Source organism: Cebus imitator, unplaced genomic scaffold (genome assembly GCF_001604975.1).
Source record: "Cebus imitator isolate Cc_AM_T3 unplaced genomic scaffold, Cebus_imitator-1.0 Scaffold61, whole genome shotgun sequence".
Classification (NCBI taxonomy): domain Eukaryota; kingdom Metazoa; phylum Chordata; class Mammalia; order Primates; family Cebidae; genus Cebus; species Cebus imitator.
Window position 1 is genome coordinate 934132 of NW_016107376.1, and position 21301 is coordinate 955432.

Genomic DNA, 21301 nt, shown 5'->3' on the forward strand with positions numbered 1-21301 from the left:
TTATGACCCCACTTCACCTTATTTACCTATTTATAGATCATATCTCCAAATATGGTCACACTAGGATTAGCACTTCAATATATGAATTTTGCAGGAAGGGAGCACAATTCAGTATTTTTTACTTGGATCTTAGGATATCTGTGTATATGTGTAGCTTCTTTGGGAAGAACTATAGTGAACTATTTTTCTTTAACTTAGGATTTCTGATGTTCTTCCTCCATTCATTCTGATCCCATTTGCCTTTTTCCTCTTCCTCCTCCTTCTTTTTCTCCCCCCAATTCCTCCCCCATCTTCTCCTTCTTTTTCTTGGAATGCCTCAAAAATTTCTTGTCCAACAACTGAATCTTTAAAAAATGTGTTACGATATGGTCATTATATGTTTCTGTGTGTATCTGTGTGTATGTATCTGCGCATGAGTGTTTGTGCAAGTATGTCTTTACGTGTATGTGTGTGTTTGAGTGCATGTGAGTAAGATCAAAGTGGGTCCAAGAATAATTGTCTGAGAATCATGTGAGGGAGGACGGGCATTTGAATATCCAACTCCATATCCCTGTCCAACCTTCCCAAACAAATGAATATAGGAGTCTCCATCTACTCTGTCAGACACCAGAGTGATATAAATCTAGAGGCAAACTGAGATTTAGTGGCCCTGAATACGAAGTTAAGGGGGTCCAGGCAGAGCTGTATAAAAGGAAGGAACACACTACAGTGATGTCCTGGAAAGGGGCTTGGATTAGGATCCATACACCAAGGTTTCTGCCCTTTCTTACTAATTTTACAGGTTGAGAAAAATCATTCAATATTTATGTTTCTCATCTCTAATATCAGAATGATAATATCTGTCCTGTTTACCCAACAGGAAGTACAGTTATCATATGCATAACCTGCAGGATACTATCAACCAAATATCAAATTAAGTTGTATTTTATTGAATACTATATATCTTAAATTGCTATTATACTTACGAGAGCATTAGCTTCCTAAGATTATTTGCGAGTATTTTTTGACCTTGAGAGGTGAGTATAGAAATGCACAATAGTAAGCATGTGTGCTGTATCAGCATATTCGATTCCTTACTTACCAAAAATTTAGTTAATTCATATTATCATTCCCAAAACAATAAATGTTATTTAGTAGGCACTCAGGAAACACTTAATGCACTGAGTAATCCAAAATACTTCACTGTCAATAAATATAGTAGGGGATAGCTCCAAGTAACATGTGACCTATAAAAGTAACTATCAGGTGCAATTCAAACTTATTTAAATGCTAGAAGAGACGTAACAATAGCAAAAGATGTGACCCAGGTCTTACTGGAGTTGGTAGTCTAATTGTGGAGATGGCCAATTATATCATTCAAAAGAATATAAAGTTATGAAGGAAGGGAAAAAAGAGACAGCAGCAGCTTTGTGCCTTATGTCTTCATTAATTCATGCTACATAAATGTCACTCTTGCCATTCAATCTTGTATATATTAAGTCTAAACAGTATTCATGCGTAGACCAGAGAGTAGACTGTTTACACTTTCTTTCTCCTGCCTCCAAAAAGGCTCATAAATTGCTCTGTGATGAGCACTGAAAATGGACCCCTTATGTATCTAATTCTTCATCTTAATAACAATAAGTGCAAAGGTCCATAAATACAATTTTAATTAACAGCTATGTTGTGATGCTTAGAAATAGACCATAGCCTCTTTGAATCTGTTGGCCTTCTCATGAAGATTTTTGTTTTTCCCAGAGAGTCAAAATTAATTAATGTCCTTACAATCTATTCAGCAGTCCATCATCTCAGAGATGCCTAAACAGGCTCAATCAGCCATATTAGTATATCAAGAATGATATAATCGGGCTGCTTTGAAGAGAGCACTCTGTAAAATGTACAGTCTCAAGTAGTGATTAGTAAGGAGGATAATAAAGTATTCTGTCAGGATTATTGCTTTTTTTTTAATCTGAAGGGAACACTGCTTGTATATAACATTACCTAAATAACCAGATTCAAAACTTTTCATGTGGTCTTTAGTGAACATATATAAGCTCTAAAAGTTCAAAAAAGAAAATTAATACTCCTATTAATAGTCTCCAATGTTTCCATTAAAAGGCATCAAGTGATCACTCGTGTTTTTCTTTTTGAACAGATGTAAACTTTCTCATATCTATTGAATATACTTTTATCTTGTTCTCAACTGAGCCTGCAGTAGTTTTTGTATCATTAGTATTATTATAGCAGAAGACATGCTCTGTAGTTTTCAAACACTGGTATAGGATAAGGGAAGATTGTGGCAGATAATATCTAATGCACTCAGAGGCATTTGTGTCCACACGTTATTGTCTACATCTTAGCAGAATAAATAAAAATTGGCTTATTTCCCATAATTTCTCAAAATCTCATATATTTATCTTCAAAAATTATAGAAGTAAAAAGTTCCATCGAAATGTAAATTCACTGTTGTGATATCATAATCAAGAAAATAATATGTTTATAATCAGAGTTTATATATTTTGATACAATCAAAAAGTAAAATACTATAACTTAAACCATGCTGTGCAAGATATTTTGCCACATATAAAGTTGTTTATACTATATTTTTAGTACTACTAAATCCACTAGAAACCTATTTTTCTTTGAAAATATAGTATGAACAAACAGCTTGTCAATGGCTTTATCACCACTCTGAGGTTACTAGAAAAGTTTTTTATGCTTATTTATATTCTAAAAAATTTTAGAAAAAAGTATATTATTTAGTAATGTAAAATTAATCAATAGAAATATTGAAGAAGAAAATAAACATTAAAAGTGACAAGCAACAGTTCAGACCTCCAAATCTTAAATATATCCACCACGTTTTCCAGAAACACACAAATATCCTACCACTATGTATGCTGGATTTTCTTTTCCTGTTATTTGCTGCTGCTGCTTCTGCTTCTTTTTTTTTTTTTTTTTTTTTTTTTTTTTTTTTTTTTTTTTTTGGAGACAGAGTCTTGGTGTCTTGGTGGAGTGCAATGGAGTAAACATGGCACTGCAGCCTCAGCCTCATGGGCTCAAGTCATCCTCCTACCTCAGCCTCCTGGGTAGTGGGGACTACAAGTATACCACCATGCCTGGCTAATTTTGTATTTTTTCTTTTTTGTACAGATGGGGTTTTACCATGTTGCCCAGGCTGGTCTCAAACTCCTGGGCTCAGGCAATCCTTCTTCCTCAGCCTCCCAAAGTGCTGGGATTATAGGCATGAGCCACTATGTCCAGCCTTGTTCCTTTTTATACTGAGTTTATTTCCCCTCTTCTCTTCTTTAACACTGTCACTTATTCAAGCAATCTGTCAATAAACAAGTATGTATCATTTTATCCTTTCCTCCATGCTTACATTCATTCACAGAAACATCTATGTACAGATTTATACATATGCACAAATAAGGTGGCATTAGTTGTCTGCTTTAGAAAAACTGTATCACACTATCTTAACATTTTGCATATTGTGTTACTCCTTCAACACTGTCTTTTGGAAATCCTTTCAAATCAGCTATACATGATTAAACTCTTTTTAGTGGCTGCATAATATTGCATGTTGTGGATTTTACAAATTACCTTGGCTTCCACGCTGTTTCAGTTCTTAACAGGGGCAATTTCTAAAGACATTTTGGCTTTATTATGATTAGAAGAGGAGTTCTTCTGACGTCTAGTTGGTAGAGGCCTCAAATGCTGCTGAACATCTCACAATTACACAGGTCAGACCCCTAATTAATTAGACTGTTCCAAATGTCATTAGCAACCAGGTTGAGACACCTTCTAACCCCAGGCTGATCTAGCTCTGGAACATTCTTTCCTTAGGTACCAACAGGTCACTTCCTCATACCTCCTTCAGGTCTCTTGTTGACTGGTGTTTTTCTGTGCAGGGTCTAATGTGACCAGCCTATTTGCATGGCCACTCTCCCAACTCGAAGGCACACGCCTATCTTCTGGCTTTCATATTTCTATATACTCTGTTCCTCTCTTTTTCTCCCCTTAACTTCTAACAAGCTGTCTAATTTATTTATTTAGTATGTTTATCCATTATCTTTTCCCTCCTTCTATAATGTAAGCTGTACTGTGACAGGGATTTATGCCTATTTTATTCACTGATGCATCCACAGGGCCTGGCCAAGTGCCTGGCATTTGATAAACAGCTAAGTGAATGAAGGAGGGAACACATACATGATCATATAACAGGCATTCATTTATTTCCCATTATTTCTGCTAAAAGCATTGCTGACTTAAATACACTCATATAAGTCACTATGTGTTGGTCCTTCTGTGTCCAAGAGGCCAAAATGCTTTCTAAATTGGATTTAGAGCTGACTTCCAGGTTTTAAAAGTTGACTTATATGTCAAAGAGGCCAAAATGGTTTCCAAATTGCATTTAGGAGGTTTTAAAATATCCTGCTCTAAATTACACACAATTTACTGTTTCTTGCAAGAATTTTCTTGTTTTTGTTACATTTATGTCTTTATCTAGATTTTATTGCTGTATGTGATATAAAACTGGGATTTAATTCTAAGTCCTTCCAGGTGGATAACTAGATACAACAGCACCAGACTGTATCATCCATCTTTTCCCGTATCTACTTTGTTATATACTAAATCCTTCTAATTACTGATCTTAGTTTCTTCATTCTCTACCTGTTCAACTTATACTATACACAAACTTCATGTTTTTAAGGGAAACAAAAACTTGTGAAAGGAAAGGGAGATACAACATGGTAAGTTAAAGGGAGTTAGAATGTTTAGTTCAAAGGTTAATTCTACCAGGCATAAAAAGAAGAGCTGGTACCGATTCTACCATTCTAAAAATTCAAGGAGGAGGGACTTCTCCCTAACTCATTCTATGAAGCCAGCATTACCCTGATACTAAAATATGGCAAAGCCATAGTGAAAAAAGAAAACTGCAGGCCAATATCCTTGATAAACATAGACACAAAAATCCTCAGCAAAATACTAGCAAACCAAATCCAGCATCATATCAAAAAGTTAATTCACCAAACCCCAGTAGGGCTCATTCCTAGGATGCAAGGTTGGTTCACCATATGCAAATCAATACATGTGACTCACCATATAAAAGGAATTCTGGAAAATCTTTAAAACAGAATGAATGCCATACTGTAACTGAAGAGCATGATACATTCAATCTGCCTGGAATAAATAATAAAATAAATGTGCTCTTTTCACTAGTCACATAATGGCTAGGACAATCTTTTGAGAGTTATTTAAATTCTGCACAATCTTGTTCTCTTTTTTTTACTGTGCATATGCTTCAACTGTTTTGAAGAATATTATATTGGTTAGGGTCCTGAGAAACGGAATCAATAGGATGTGTGTACATACAAAAGGAGATTTATTATATGGAACTGGCTCACGAAGTTATGAAGGCTGCCAAGTCCAATATCTGCAGGGTGGACTATCAGGCTGGAGAACCATGAAAGCCCACGGTGCAGATGAAATCTGAAGACATTCTCTTGGGGATCCTTCTTGCTGCATCACTGGTGTTTTTTGTTCTATTCAGTCTTTCGACTGACTGGGTGAGGCCACATTAATAAGGGCAAACCACTTTACTCAAAGCTCATCAATTTAAATGCGGATCTCATCCAAAACACCTCCAATCTGACAGATGAAATTAGCCATCACAAATATCTTAGATATTTTTTATCCCTAATAAAAGCTAGATTTCTAAGATAATAAAAGTTCTGAGTCAGTAGGACTTTTTTTAAAGAGTAAATAAGACTACAAGCTTACCCGTACTTTGAGTCTATTAACTGTGAAGCCATTAAAGATTGCATAATCTGAAATCACAGGGCAGAAAGCAAAACTTTTAAAGATTGTGTTGATACTCATTCATTCCATTACCACTTACCATTTTACACCTTGGCTTCTGTTCTTCAAAATGATGGGAATCAAAGTGGTGGTCAGCCATTGCACTGTTGTGATTGGCCACTGTCACAACAGGATAACCGTTAGCATTACCAGTTGTATATCTTTGCTTACTGCAATCATTAATCTGAATGCCACCCACTCACCCTTCCCCAGTTGGGGAACTGAATGACACCCTTAGGGTAGAGTAAGTAAAATCTGTGAGTTTCTTAAAATGTGAGTCATGGGCTTCTTTGTCGTAGCAGTGTCAGGTCTGGGTCTATTTAGTAATTCAGAGTTTGCAATAAAAGGGACTAGTCCTCCTTCCATAAAACCTACTGAGTTCTGTCCCCACATACACATAAGGAAGGCACACTGACATTCACACATATTGTTAAAGCAGGATTCCAGATGAGTGGATTTCTTGGTCTGGGGTTGGCTACTAGATTTACCTGGTGTGTGATCAGAGTCTGGAATCAATGCTTTGGCAGGAATACTGCTGCCAATGGCCCAGTCCAAGTCATCCTCAGAGTCTTGAGTAAGACTGCAGGCTGTGGTCCAGTTTCCTGGACTTGTTTCAAAATTGCAGCTTCCTGTTGTGCTTGTATACAGTGCTGGGGAAGGAAAAACAGTAATGGGAATTTCTGGAAATATCTATCACATTTATTATTACCTTACATTTGGGATCACTTAAAAGTAGTATCTGCATATTCTAATTCTTTATAAATACATTTACAGCAACAAGACATTTGTACTTACTGGTAATATCAGCTATACACGGTAACATTTTAATTGAAGGATCTAGAAGCAGTATATGAGCGTTATCATTTATCCATTAAGGAGTTATACAGATTGATGAATATTTATAGCTAATAGATAAAACTGTGTTTACACATGAACAATGAACATAACATTATGCTAATAGGGATTATTCAGGTCAAATAAATAAACAGCTTCAGTTGTCTGGATGTTTAACTCGCTTCCTTCTCTTACTGTGATGTTTGAATAGCATAGCTGATTAGTGACACAAAGTCATTTACTAAAGAAAAGGCACTTTGAGAGAAGTAGTAAACCGTATAGGACACAAAAACTCTCGGATATCGTACTAATCAGTGCAGCATCACATATCACAGCTAATCACTAAATAAATTCTATTCTAAAAGTGTTGATTGATAACTCGTTAGAAATTAAATTATTCACAATGAGAAAAATTAATAGATAATAACTGTGTCTACTTTTAATCATCTGTGAAAAGTACTATCATGATACCCTGATCTAGGCTTTCATTTTTCTTTCTCTTTTTTGTGCATCAGTTATTACTTTTGAGCACTCACTGTAAAATAGGACTGTGTTGTACAGGCAGAATGAATAATTGGGTGATTTAATCAGCATGAATCAATTGAGATTGTCATTGGCTTTTTCTTTCTTTTTAGAAAGATAAAGTTTGTATTATTTTTAAAATTTCCTCTCATTCACAACTTTCCCTTAACATACAACCAATGTTAGCATATAGAAACATATCAGAAAAAAGAAAATAGATACTAAATATATAGGAAGCAAAGTTTTAATATTTCTATATAAAACTTTCTTGATCCTTGAGAATATTTAAATAAAATATTAGCATTTCACTTAAATAAAATAAATGCATTATACTCAAGCATTATTGCATCTTATCCCTACAAATTATAATTATTTTTATTCATATACATTCCTTTCATTCATTCTATATGACTATATAATCTATTGCTTCTTGTATGCTTATTTATGGGCTCTGCATGGCTTTTTTGTGCTTTTTATGCCAGCATTATATGATATAGAACAGGTCTTTATGATATAATATGGATAAAGTAAATGAGAGATTCCATTCTCCCAGCATTTAGCCAACACATCTATAAACATTCAGAATCTTGCAATGGACATAAAAGACAGCCGTTACGTGTTCTTTAGAATGATGTTACCTGCACATTCTGTACTAGAGTGTTCTATGTAAGTGACTCCCTGACATACAACCCTACAATATCTATTCTACATCCTTTTCTATTCTCTGTGATCATCCTTGTACCCCCTGTCCCGCCTTGTGTAACATATAACTTTATCTTTGATGTTAAAGATACTTATATGATCAGGATAAACTCTCTTACATTTTGTTCTCTCAATCTCAAAATATGCCACTTTTCTCTTCCCTAGGGCTAATCTCTGTTTGTGATGTGAAGATGTGACGTTTTCATGAACAATATCCAGAAAGCAATTTTCCAAGTTTCTTGCTTTCTCCCTCTTTCAGGGATACCAATGATTCATAAATGCGCCTTATTTATATAATCCCATATTTCTCAGATTCTGTTCATTCCTTTTTTTTTTTCTTTATTCTTTTCTAACAATATTATTACAGTAAGCCAGTCTTCAAGCTCTGTGATTCTTTCCTCAGCTTGCTCTATTTTGGTGCTAATACTTAGGATTACATTGCAAAAGTTTTGTAGTATGTTTTTCAGCTCCATTAGGTCAGTTAGGTTCTTTTTTATACTGAATGTTTCATCTGTCAGCTCCTGCATCATTTTATTATTATTATTAGCTTCTTTGTATTGGGTTTCAATGTCCTCCTGAATCTCCATAATATTTGTTCCTACATATATTCTGCCATTTCAGCCATCTCACCTGGTTAAGAACCCTCGCTGCAGAACTAGTGTAGTCCTTAAGAGAACATAATACACTCTGGCCATTTGAGTTGCCAGAGTTCTTTCATTGAGTTCATCATTTATCTTTCACAAATAAATCTTTCTTATTTATGTGTGCAGATATTCCTTTAACTTCAGTGTAGATCCAGTACAGTCATTAGAATTCTCTCAAGGATGTTTCCAGAGGACTGAGGATTTGTTCGGGGTCTTCATTTGTAACTGACTTCTTGTCTTTCATGGTTTCATGGAGGGTATGTTAGCAAAGTATGTTTCGTACTGAAGTTATTGAGTATAATCCAGCAGGTGGCATTAAGTGCAGTGGTCAGTAGGTAGGCTCTTAACCATGTGGCTCCTCTATACTTCCTCACAGTTGCAGCTGTGCTCCCTCTTAATGCTCTGAATGTGTGGGCTCCTGTCTCACCTGAGTGCTGGCTGCAGTTTATGGGCTTAAATTTGTCCAAAATTTTACTATTTTGTGGGTGATTATTAAATGCTCTACTTAGTACTTCTTGCGGGGAAAATGATTATTTCACAAGTGTTGTAGAGCCCTTTTTAAAAAAATTCCATTGAAATTAATTCCTTACAGTAAGTATTTTTAAAATACATTTTTTGGTAAAGTTACAAGAAGCTAGAAATAACACTAGAACGTGTTATTCAATGCACTATAAGTTTTATTTGAGAATTTATGTATTATGAAAGGAATACATGATATTTTATAAAATTAATATTATAATTCTATGGTATTAGTAATACACTCTTAAGATGAGTTGATTGTTTTGACTTTTTAAAAACACTTGCATTTAAATTATGGAATGAACCTGGAAGACATTATGGCAAGTGAAATAAGCCAGTCACAGAAAAGACAAATACTATATGACTCCACTTATGTGAGGTACCTAGAGTAGAAATGAAAGATCTTTTATAGAGATGAAAAGGAGAATGGTGGTTACCATGGTCTTAGGGAAGGGGTAAATGGAGTGTTACTGTTATTGTTTGGGAATGGATGTACAACAATACAAATGTACTTAAAGCTACTAAGTTATACATTTTAAATGTTTAAAATGGTAAATTTTGTATTATGTATATTTTACCACAGCTTTTTAAGTTTAAAAAATACATTAAATTGTTAAATAGAAAATGGGCCCACTGGAAGCATCAGTATAAGATCCTAAGAAACAAAGATTGCATTGAGCTATAGAATAAAAATGTAAATATGCTTGTGTGGTAGTTTGTCTCCAAAAAGGTCACCCTTCGACCTTCTCTACATTTGATGTGTGACATTTTCCCATTGAGAGGTGAAGTCTATTCCTTTTTCTCTTTGAATCTACTCTAGACTTCATTATTTGCTTGGCACTAGCGGGAATTGGGTATGGTATTATGGAATATCTGAGGCTAAATCAAAATAACTCTTGCTATTTTTCCTGGGGGTCTTGGGATGCTTTCTAGTAGAAGCCAGTCCCATGTACAATGGCTTACCATCCTGTGGCTGCCATAATATGTACAGACCAAGCCACATGGAGCACTCTGGAGGAAGAGACAGCATCTCTAGCAAGACAGAGAGACCAAACAGCATCAAGGGAAGAAGTCATCTTGGATGTGATTATCCAGTTCCACCCTATCAGTTCGAGTCAGGCCATTTAGACATAAACTGTCCAGCAGTACCCTTCCTGGATTACTGACCAAAAAAATTGTGAGCAAAATGTAACAGTGGCTTAGACCACTAACTTCTGGGAAAGCTTGTTACACAGCAAATGGTAACTACAACAGGTAGCTTGTATGGTATCAATATTCTCTAGGAAAGCTCTTCAACAAGATACATGGAAAAAATATCCTTTGAGTTTAAATATGTGCTCATATTTTAAAATTATATCCTTAGTTTTATACGTGAGTTTTAAAACATTGCTTGAATTAAACCTTGAATAAAAATCCACTAGGGCCATCCAGTCTGCTTTTTCCCATACAATGTAATTGATAAAATTAATTACTAAATTGGCATTTATTAGAAGTGCTCATTTTCAGCCACATACATAAAATCAACAATTCTGGGGGAAAAACAGAAGAAAAATGAAGACCAACAAAGAAAGATTGCTACTGCAGTTTCTGTAAACTCTAATTCTAACCCTACACATGGTGCTGCCTAATTACGGAAAGGGATTATTTTTTGGTAAAATGATTTACTACAGACTTGTTACAGTTCTCAGTACAGGAGTAAAGAATATGAAAGCGCTGCCACTTGTATTTGTATTTGATGCTTGTATACAAATCTGAGGAAGTATTGGGGGTATTCTAAATCTACTCTAGTGCATGAAAATAATAGTTCTTTTCCATCATCAATGCCAATATATAACTCTACTTATAAAGGAAAATCTCTGCTGAACTGGCTTCCACACGGCAGATAGATTAACTTACCACAGTGAGCCTCATCAGACCTATCAGAGCAGTCTGGTTTATAGTCACAAACAAGGTGGGATGCAATACACTTCTTGTCCCGGCACAAAAAATCAGTGGTTTCCAGACAAACCTCAGAGATCTCTCCCACTAGGGAAAAACAAACAAACAAAAAACAAAAACAAAAGTAGTATTTAGTTAGTATTTTCATTAAACGTGAAGATTCCTGTCAGGCGTTTTATGGATTTCACACTATTAAGCAAGTTAAGGATTTCAACAGTTGCCTGAGGTAGACTTCCCCAGCTTCCCCACCTTCAGCAAGTTACACAGATTCTACTTCTGAAATATCTTTGATGCACTTTGATGGTGCTGAAAATCTCCTTGCCTGTGATTCCCACGAATGAGATGCTCAAGTTCGTGGCTTGCCACTACCTGGAGCCTAGTAAAGGATGTGTGCAGCCTGCCACCAAATCCTGCTCATTCTCGGCATGCACCGATGGGATTTTCTGGCCATTTGTGCTGCTCATAATCCTGGTGATCTGGGTCTATAGCACAGTCACTAACTTTATCAATATGTTCCCGTCTTGACTGACAATTTTCCATAAAGAAGATGTTTAACTGAATTAATTTTTTATTGTTTAAAGTAACTGTCTATTTCTGCTGAATTTTCACATGAACATACTGGCTGGTCATGGAGGTTTCACACTCTAGATTTTATTTTGCTTTTTCTGACTCCCATGGGGCAAGATTTTCCTTTTTAATACACATAATTAAAATGTCCATTGACAAGTACATAGAACTAATGCAATTTTATGCAAATTTTTTTGTAGATGAAAAAGCATGGACAGTGTTTAATACTCATCCTGGTATAAAAAATAGTTGAGCCAGGAGACATTGCCAGCAAATTAATTGGCAGCAGATTTTAGGAAATGAATGTGTGTGTGTGAGTTTTTTTTCTAAAACTAAATGGCATGTACTGTGTCTTTTGCATGATGATCTGAATTTAATTTCACAATCTCATTTTTATTCATAAGCCAATTTTTCTGCACTGAGCAGAGTCCTGCTACCTCGGTCAGTATTGTTTTGATTTGCCATTTCCCTCACTCACCTCGGCCTCTCTTCACTGCTCTCCCACCCTACCCTCACCCCCGTTCTGTTTGACTCCTTCTGCAGGATTTTGATGGCTCCTTCTGTTTACATCACTTTAAAGGAGAGGTATGCCTGTACTCGCTTGTGCAGAAAACATCGCCCCAGATTCAATCGACTGGGTTTATGTTCTTTCACATGGTTTTTAAGGTTATTTAATGTCTAATGTATTTTATTGTAACAGACATTGTTTTGCCAACATTGTCTATTTTGGTGGCACGTCATGATCTAGTTTAAAAAGGAAAATCAAACATTATAAATGGACAAAGGAAAAAAAAAGATACAAATTTTTTCTTTCAAAATTGAGATTTTATTGGTTGAGGGTCAGTACAGACACTTCAATTTATACACAATTCTTAACACACGTGCCAAAAATCTAAACGGCTACATATTGTAATTCTTTTTCGAAGTTATTCCAGTGACTTTCCAGCTTAAAATTTGGAAGCAATTTTTCCTTAAGGGGTTATCAAGTACCAGTATCATCACATGTTGATAAGCTGTTATGTACACCCCACCAATTCACAGCTGACGTGCATATAAACTACATATTCAAATATTTGATCTTTCACAGCACAGTAACAAAGTTATTAGGAAAACAGGACTACCACAACCAAAGAGAGTACAGAGTGCCCATAATTCTGACAGGGAGAGTCATGATCAAGGAGTTTTCTTTCTTTAGGAAACAATTCTACTATAAAACAACATGGAAGTAGAAGGAAGTTAAAGACATTAAATGCAGGACTGTGACTCCATATTGCCATTTAACATGGTTTGTATTATAGGATATAAAAACTAACTCCCCATCTATGGAATGTTAAGCTGACACCCAAGACAGAGCATCCCATAATTCAATATTCCACAATATTCTGTGGTTGTACCAAAAAATAAATAACTAGCAAATGATTTCAGGTCTTAAAAAAAAAAAAAAGCATTTACACTTAAAAAAAGAGGATGAGATGGTATTTCATCCTTCTTAAAAATGTTTCTGGAGTTACTAAAAAACTCACATTTACAAAATAGTTGATACAAATGTTCCTCTGGATTGTAAAGAAGGGAGACAGGGACCACTGATAAGACATGGTATATGGTATTAATCAGACTTGGCTTCTTTCTCTTCCTCTTCATCAGAGGCTGGAATCTCCTCAGTTTTCATTTCCCGGTTTTGGGCAGGTAACTCTTCTTCAGTTTCTTGGTCAGCCACTTCGGCCTGTTTTCCTCTTGCTCCCCTTTTCCCTTTTGTTTGCACCTGTCTGAAGATGCTTCCTTCCCTGCTGCCTTTTTCAGCTTTGCTTTCACTTTTTGCAGGAGCAGGTGTAGCTGACAACCACACTGATCTCCTCTTGGGCTCTTCCTTAGCGGCCCTTAGGCTGGGTTGACCTTCCTCTTGGATACCCTGGTACTTACGGGGTGTGTGGCGCTGCTGCTCCTCCGCTTCGGAGCTGCTGAGACCCCTGGCAGGGGATGGTGGGAGAACTGGGGGGAACTGGATTGGGAGCCCGCCTTCTACTTCCTCAACCACCCCCCAACACCTGCCTTTTTTTTCAGTATACAGGATCTTAATAACCCATGTCATAACCCAAACCACTTCTTAGAAAATGCAAAATATTCTCAACAGAAATCTTAACTCTGCAGGAAGGTCATTCATGAGAGTTGGCTGAGATTGCACCACTGCACTCCAGCCTGTGACAGAGCGAGACTTCATCTCGAAAAAACAAACAAACAAACAGATAAATAAATAAATAAATACCATTTGACCCAGCAATCTCATTACTGGGTATATACCCAAAGGATTATAAATAATTCTATTATAAAGACACATGCACACATATGTTTACTGTGGCACTATTCATAATAGCAAAGACTTGGAACCAACCAAAATGTCCATCAACAATAGACTGGATAAAGAAAATGTGGCACATGCATACCATGGAATACTATGCAGCCATTACAAAGGATGGGTTCACGTCCTTTGCAGGGACATGGACAAAGCTGGAAACCATCATTCCCAGCACACTGACAAAAGAACAGAAAACCAAACGCTGCATTCTCACTCATAAGTGGGTGTTGAACAATGAGAACACATCGACACAGGCAGGGGACATGACACTCCAGGGCCTGTTGGGGTAAGGGGAGTTAGGATAGCAGGGGCTTGGGGGATAGAGGAGTGTAGCATTAGGAGAAATACATAATGTAGATGATGGGGTGATGGATGCAGGAAATCCCCGCGGCATGTGTATACCTATGTAACAAACCTGCATGTCCTGCACATGTACCCCAGAATTTAAAGTATAATTAAGAAATAATAAATAGATGAGAATTTTTAAAATTTTCTTAAAAAGAAAAGAAAATTTAATTCAGTAAGAACATAAGATATATATAGGAGTAATATACTGTGGATTTAAACAAACTCTCACCAACCTGCAAGTGACACCAATTGAAAACTAGTTTCGTTGTACTTTGAAAAAGAATTTACAAACAGGTCCTTGACCTATAAATTTCAATTTGGATTAAAATCATTTTGTACACAGAGCTCATTACACTAAACTAGATATAAGCATTCTGTATATAATATTCATGAAGAAACACTTGTTGTTTTATTACTTTATTAAGCGGATAACATTCAATATGCCCTGAGATTTCAGACTGCAAGTTTCACATGGGCATGCATTTCTAAGCACCTTTGTTTTTCAGGTAACCACATGGAGAATATTAAACATATAATGGGCATAATCCCTACTTTTGAAGACCGTATTATTTAGTTGACAAATTCCGTCGATTTGGGAATCAACAGAAAAGAAACAATTAGGGTTTCCAAGGCTCCTATGTATGTATGGAAGACCTAGTGAAATGCCAAGTACAAGAGAAATTTCCCATGGAATACTGTGAGTCAGGAAACATATCTAAGGAAAGTCCTAAGCAAGTAAACATCTAGATGCACTGAAGGTATGAAATAAGTTTACACCACAACAAAGAATTTTAACTATCATTGACTACTTACAGGTATTCATGAGTAGGAGAAAAAAAAATACCTGATCAGACTTACACAGGTATGTTGTTCTGTGAAGTACTGAGAAACTAAGTCTTTTGGTTCTGAAAATGCAGACTGCCATTTGATTTAATGCGATAAGTAAATGGAAATCTCTGAGTTTTAAAAACATTATTATAATAAGAATTTAAATACATTATAATGTAGAGAAGAAAAAACAAGAAACAATCTCTCCTTCTTTACACAATGCCTTTAACATATAGCCACATTTTTCTTTTTAAATTTTTTGTAACTAGGTTATACACTTGTAATCATAACATATACACACTATTTTCTCTACCGTTTAATATGTATATCATAAATATTTTGTTGTTTGATTTTCATAGTAACCACTAATATCTATAAAATATAATGAAAACTGAATATATCCTTAATTTGGTTAACAATTCCATTAATACATTATTATAGAGTTTTTACATTATTTTACATTTAAACAAAACTACATTTAGCTTCTTCATAATTGGAAGTATTTATTTAAGACAGATTCCTAAAATGCCATTATTGGGTATTAATGGATTCGTGTCTTCTAGGACTTTGGATATCTATCAATACAATTAATAGCTTTTCTAAAAAGCTATGCTGATTTATTATTTTTTTAAAAAAATTTAATTTCAATAGCTTTAGGGGTGAAAATGGTTTTGGTTACATGATGAACTGTATAGTGGTAAAGTCTGGGCTTTTGGTGCAACTATAACACAAATAGAGTACATTGTGCCCATCAGGTAGTTTTGCATCCCTCGACCTACTCTCAGCCTCCCTCCTTCTGAGTTTCCAATGTTTTTTATACCACTCTGTATGCCACTCCGTATACCCATAGCTTAGCTCCCTCTTATAAGTGAGAACATGCAGTATTTGGTTTTCCATTCCTGAGTTACTTCCCTTAGGACAATGGTGTCCGGTTCCATCCAAGTTGCTGCAAAAGACATTATTTCATTATTTTGTACACCTGGTAGTATTTCATGGTGTATACATAACCACATTTTCCTTATTCACTCATGGGTTGCTGGGCTCTTAGACTGATTCCATATCTTTGCAAGTGTGAATTGTTCTGTTGATAAACATCCACATGGAGGTATCTTTTGTAAATAATGCCTTATTTTCCTCTGGGTAGACACCCAGTAGTGGGATTGCTGGATCAAATGATACATCTACCTTTAAGTATTTTGAGAAAGCTCCACATTATTTTCCATAGAGGTCATACTAGCTTATAATCCCATCAGCAGTGTGTAAATGTTCCCTTTTCCCAATATCTGTGCCAACATATATTATTATGCTTTTAAAAAGTATTTTTGAAAGTTTCTAGTGAGTGGAAAGCATATTCTATGATACGGTTTCATTAACTGTTCTGTAGTCCAATTTGTAACATAAATTTAATATTTAAAAAACTGTTGATACTTAATGTCATGAATTATAAAACTAACCTCAAGAAAAACCCACAAACCAAGTTTCTGCAAATAATACTCCTTATTTAAGATGAACTATATGCTAATTGCATATTGCCTAATAGTAAATTTACTTTTTAAAGAACTGAAAACTGACACATACCATTCTTTTTCATGTTTACATACAAGTTAATACGTATGAACATCTGGGTACATTAACTAAAACAGAAATATTAAAATGCATTTTTAGTAGCTAAAATTTTTTTCTCATTTATTTTTATAATTTCAATTTTAAAAATAGATTCACAGGGTACATGGCACAGGTTTGTCACAAGGGTATATTGTGTGATGCTGAGGTCTGAGATACAAATAATCATGTCACCTAGGTAGTGAGCTTGTCACCAAAAGTTAGCATGTCAGTCTTTGTCCTCCTCCCTCCCTTCTCTTGTCACTAGTTCCCAGTGTTTATTGTCGTCATCTTTATGGCCATGAGCACCCAAGGCTTAGCTCTCATGTTAGGCGAGAAGATGTGGTGTTTGGTTTTCTGTTCTTATGTTAATTCACTTAGGATAATGGCCTCCAGCTGCATCCATGTTGCTGCAAAGTACATACCATTCTTTTTTTATGGCTATGTAGTATTCCATGGGGTAAAAAGGTACATTTTCTTTATTCAATCCTCTGCTGATGGTCACCTAGATTGATTCCATGTCTTTGCTATTGTGAATGATGCTATGAAGAACATATTCATGCATGCATCTTTTTTTCACAGAAAAATTTATTTTCTTTTTAATATATATCCAGCAATGGGATTGCTGAGGTGAATGGTAGTTCTAAGTCCTTTGAGAAATCTCCAAGCTTCTTTCCACAGTGACTGAACAAATTTACATGTCCAGGAACAGTGTATAAGCATTCCTTTTTCTCTGCAACCTCACCAGCATCTGCTATTTTTTGACTTTCTAATAGTAGCCACTCTAACTCATGTGAGATGGTATCTCATTGTGATTTTTATTTGCATTTCTCTGATGACTGGTGATTTGCAACGTTTTTCATGTTCACTGACTATATGTATGCCTTCTTTTGAGAAGTATCTGTTCATGTCCTTTGCCCGCTTTTTAATGGTGTTTTATCAACTCAACTTTCTTACAGGTTCTGAGTATTAGACCTTGTTGCATGCATAGTCTGTGAGTATTTTCTCTCATTCTGTAAGTTGTCTGTTGACTCCATTGATAGTTTCTTTTGCTGTGCAGAAGCTGTTCAGTTTAATTAGGTTCCACTTGTCAACTTTTGTTCCTGTTGCAACTGCTTTTGAAAACTTAGTCATAAATACTTTCCCAACATCAAAGTCAAGAATGGTATTTCCTAGTTTTTTTTTTTCCCTAGGATTCTTATACTTTGAGGTCTTACATTAAATCTTTAATCCATTTTGAGTTAATTTTTGTATATGGTAAAAGGCGGATGATCTTATTTGTGGGTTATGTTCCACTGGTCTGTTTTTGTACCAGTACCATGCTGTTTTGGTTACTATAGCCTTGTAGTATAGATTAAAGTTAGGTAATATGACGACTCTAGCTTTGTTCTTTGTGCTTAGGATTACTTGGGCTATTTGGGCTCCTTTATGGTTCCACATGAATTTTAAAATAGTATTTTATAATTCTGTGAAAAATGATATTATTTGTTTGATAGAAATAGCATTGAATCTGTTGAACGATTTGGGGAGTATGGCCATTTTAATGATACTGATTCTTCCAACCCATGAGCATTGATGTTTTTGCGTGCATGATCTTTTCTGGTGCAATTCATTTTTCACAGAATTAGTTCTCCTCACAGATGAACTACTTATTTCACTCATTTTCTCTCTTGTTCTAGAAGGAACTATCAGATGCAAGTTTGCAAATAAAAGGACATCTCAGCACTGCCAATGACTTGATATCACATGACCAGTATTTTCAAATATCTAGAACATACACATAATAAATAGAATATTTTCAATTCACTATGATAATTTAAGTCTATCAAGTTCAAAAGAATTAGGTTTAAAGGTCAATGCACATATCAGGCAATTAACAGCAACACATCTGAAACCGTAACCTTAGCGAACTCAGTGACAGCAAACTTCATTTTGCATCAAAATTATCAGAGGTGTTATCAGAGTTACTGGACCATATATTAGTGTACAGAAACAGTTTAGAAAAATACTTTAAAATATTATTTCACTAGCAATACACAAAGACAAGGTACATGCTGAAAAGACTATTTCCTGAAGTTTGACTTTTCTTATTTTAAATTAAAAGATGACTTCATAAACTGTTTATCTGTTTGAAAGAAAAGTATATATACCAAGCTCTGTTTTCTGACATGAAACTGATTTTATCTTTAATATTTTATGTGTGGACATATTTTGAACATCCAGTTTTTAAAATTAATTCTCCATATAATTTTAGAACAAATGAATGCTGAACCCTAGGCTATGCATACCTCAAATCACTGGTTTAAAGTTTCAGATAAAAAAAAAAATCTGTTTAGAAGGCCTAGAAAGGGGAAGAGATAACAAAAAATTAAGCAACACTAAGAACAAAACTCAGAACTGTAGACCTGACAAGGACCACTACACTCTTGTGCATAAAGAAACATTTTCACTGCTTTAGTGATTCAGAAGTCATCATTCACTCTTTGCCTCTTAGCACCTTCTACTACTCCAGTAAAAGAACTCTTGTGTGGATATATAATAATATCTAATTACCATTTAAAATAAAAGTCAACCCTTCCCATTATGGATTTATTGCTGCTTCTGATATGCCAAAAATGTCTTCCATTTTGAAATATCAGTTCCTTAAGCTCTTTGACATGATATTCCCAGTACTCTGTCAATGTCTCAACCTTCCTTCTCCTCTCTTGGTTCATTTTCAAGTCCAGGCTTTTAAATGCTAGAAGAGCAAACTATGACTCCAATTCACTTCCAGTTTTAACTGCTATATGGAGGCTGATGGCCCAATGTCTACAATTGCAACCTGTCCCTTTTTCTGAGATCCAGACACATACTGTACATTTTCTGTGAGATTTCTCTGCAACATATCAGACACATTAAACAAGATTAAAAATTCACATATTTTCTTCTTTCTTTGCCTCCTAATTTATCATTCTCTACTCCTTGACCCATGAGCAATCTCACAATAACCACCAATGTATGATCCGGAGATGTAAACCATCTTCTTTCACGTACTCATCCCTCCTCAGCCACGTGGTGGAGATTTCTGGCTATTTCTGTTCACATGGTCACCCTTCTATAGCACACACTTGTTACTGGGGTATGGCTGCTCACACAGGTACTTTATCAGCTCCTTTTGTGACTAGGTGAGATCACGAGGCTGAGTTCTAACCCATGGAATGTGAACAGAAGTAATGAGCACACATCCAGGTGAGGCCATACAGACTTCTGCACACTGGTCCCCATGTTCTGTTCCTCTCCAAGTGGATGGAAAAGCCATGATCAGTGGGGTGGACCTTGAAGGCCATGGACTGACGATCTACCTGGGTCCCTGAATAAATACATTAGAAAAGCCGCCTCATCGATCTGTTTACCTGACAACTACTGTAAAGTGAATAGAAGATAAACTTCCTGGATTATGATTTTTTTGGATCTATTTTGTTATAGCAGTAGCCTGATATGATAAGGATGTGACAGTGATGATGGTGACACTAGCACCTATGGAGAATGTATTACCTACCTCATTCTATTTAAGCACATTACATATTAATATATTAACTCATGTAATTCTCAAAGCAGTTTCACGAAGCAGGTACTAGAATTTTTCTTATTTCCCTTACCTAATTTCATGTAGTTACTTAATAGCCAAACCAGAATTCATCCTTTGGTACCACAGTCTTTACTCTCAGTCAAAAAAATCCATATGTTCCCTCATTCTACTCAAATATGCATGCCTATAGCTCACACCTTTGTTGCTGTTCCTCCCACAAAGAATTATCTGACCTGCCTCAAACGCATCTACCCATCTGGCTCTCCTGGGGCTCCAGATATCCTAATTATAGCATATGATATCGAAATGCTAAATGATGGTGCATGTTCTATTTGATTGCTTTACTCTGTAACAGATAAACTAAGCATGCCTCTTCTGAAAGAAAATGAAAAATCCTTAAAGGAAGGAACTATATTATAATCATCACTATATGCTGATAATAGCACAAAGCCCAGATATCTTTCGAGTAATCAAACAGTATTTTACGGAACTGTGTTTAAATTTGGTAAAACTGCTTGGGCTGGCTTCACCATTGCAATGAGAATAGGTGGCTATCTGAAACACCTAATACATTCTAAACATGCTACTGGTATTAGGCTAATTCCTTCATTTAATTGATTTAAAATACTTTGGATAAAATGATTCTTAGAATATTTTACAGTTAAAAATGGTTGCTAAAAAAACTCTCAACCTTGAAAACCATTCAGAGGATAAATAGCCTGTGTGATAATTATTGTCATTGCCCGAGATAATTTCTGAAAAGTGATGTATTTTGTGACTTTCATACTCTATAAAAACACAGCTAATGAAGTAATTTACTGGTTGTTACATAGACAAGGAGGCCCATGGTACGTGATGAAATGAGACAGAAAGCAAAGATAAACAAACCAGAATTGGGCCAAAGCAATAAGAAGTATTGAAATGATAAATGCTCTTTTTGAGAAAGGTGAATTTAGTATGAGATATAAAATTGCAAGGAAAGAAAATAAATCAGACTAGGAAACTGTAATCCTCATTAAAAAGAGGCCATTTGTT

At 35.4% G+C, this 21301-nt stretch overlaps 1 protein-coding gene across 1 annotated transcript in view; it reads right to left on the minus strand.

Moving 5' to 3' along the window:
- MALRD1 (MAM and LDL receptor class A domain containing 1) overlaps positions 1 to 21301 on the minus strand; it is a 538747-nt gene that overhangs the window by 150575 nt on the left and 366871 nt on the right. Inside the window, exons 30-31 of the mRNA XM_037738994.1 lie at positions 10959 to 11087; positions 6330 to 6491 (exon numbers count right to left, since the gene is read on the minus strand). Of these exons, the coding sequence (XP_037594922.1) occupies positions 6330 to 6491; positions 10959 to 11087 (291 nt within the window). The remainder of the gene's footprint in view (positions 1 to 6329; positions 6492 to 10958; positions 11088 to 21301) is intronic.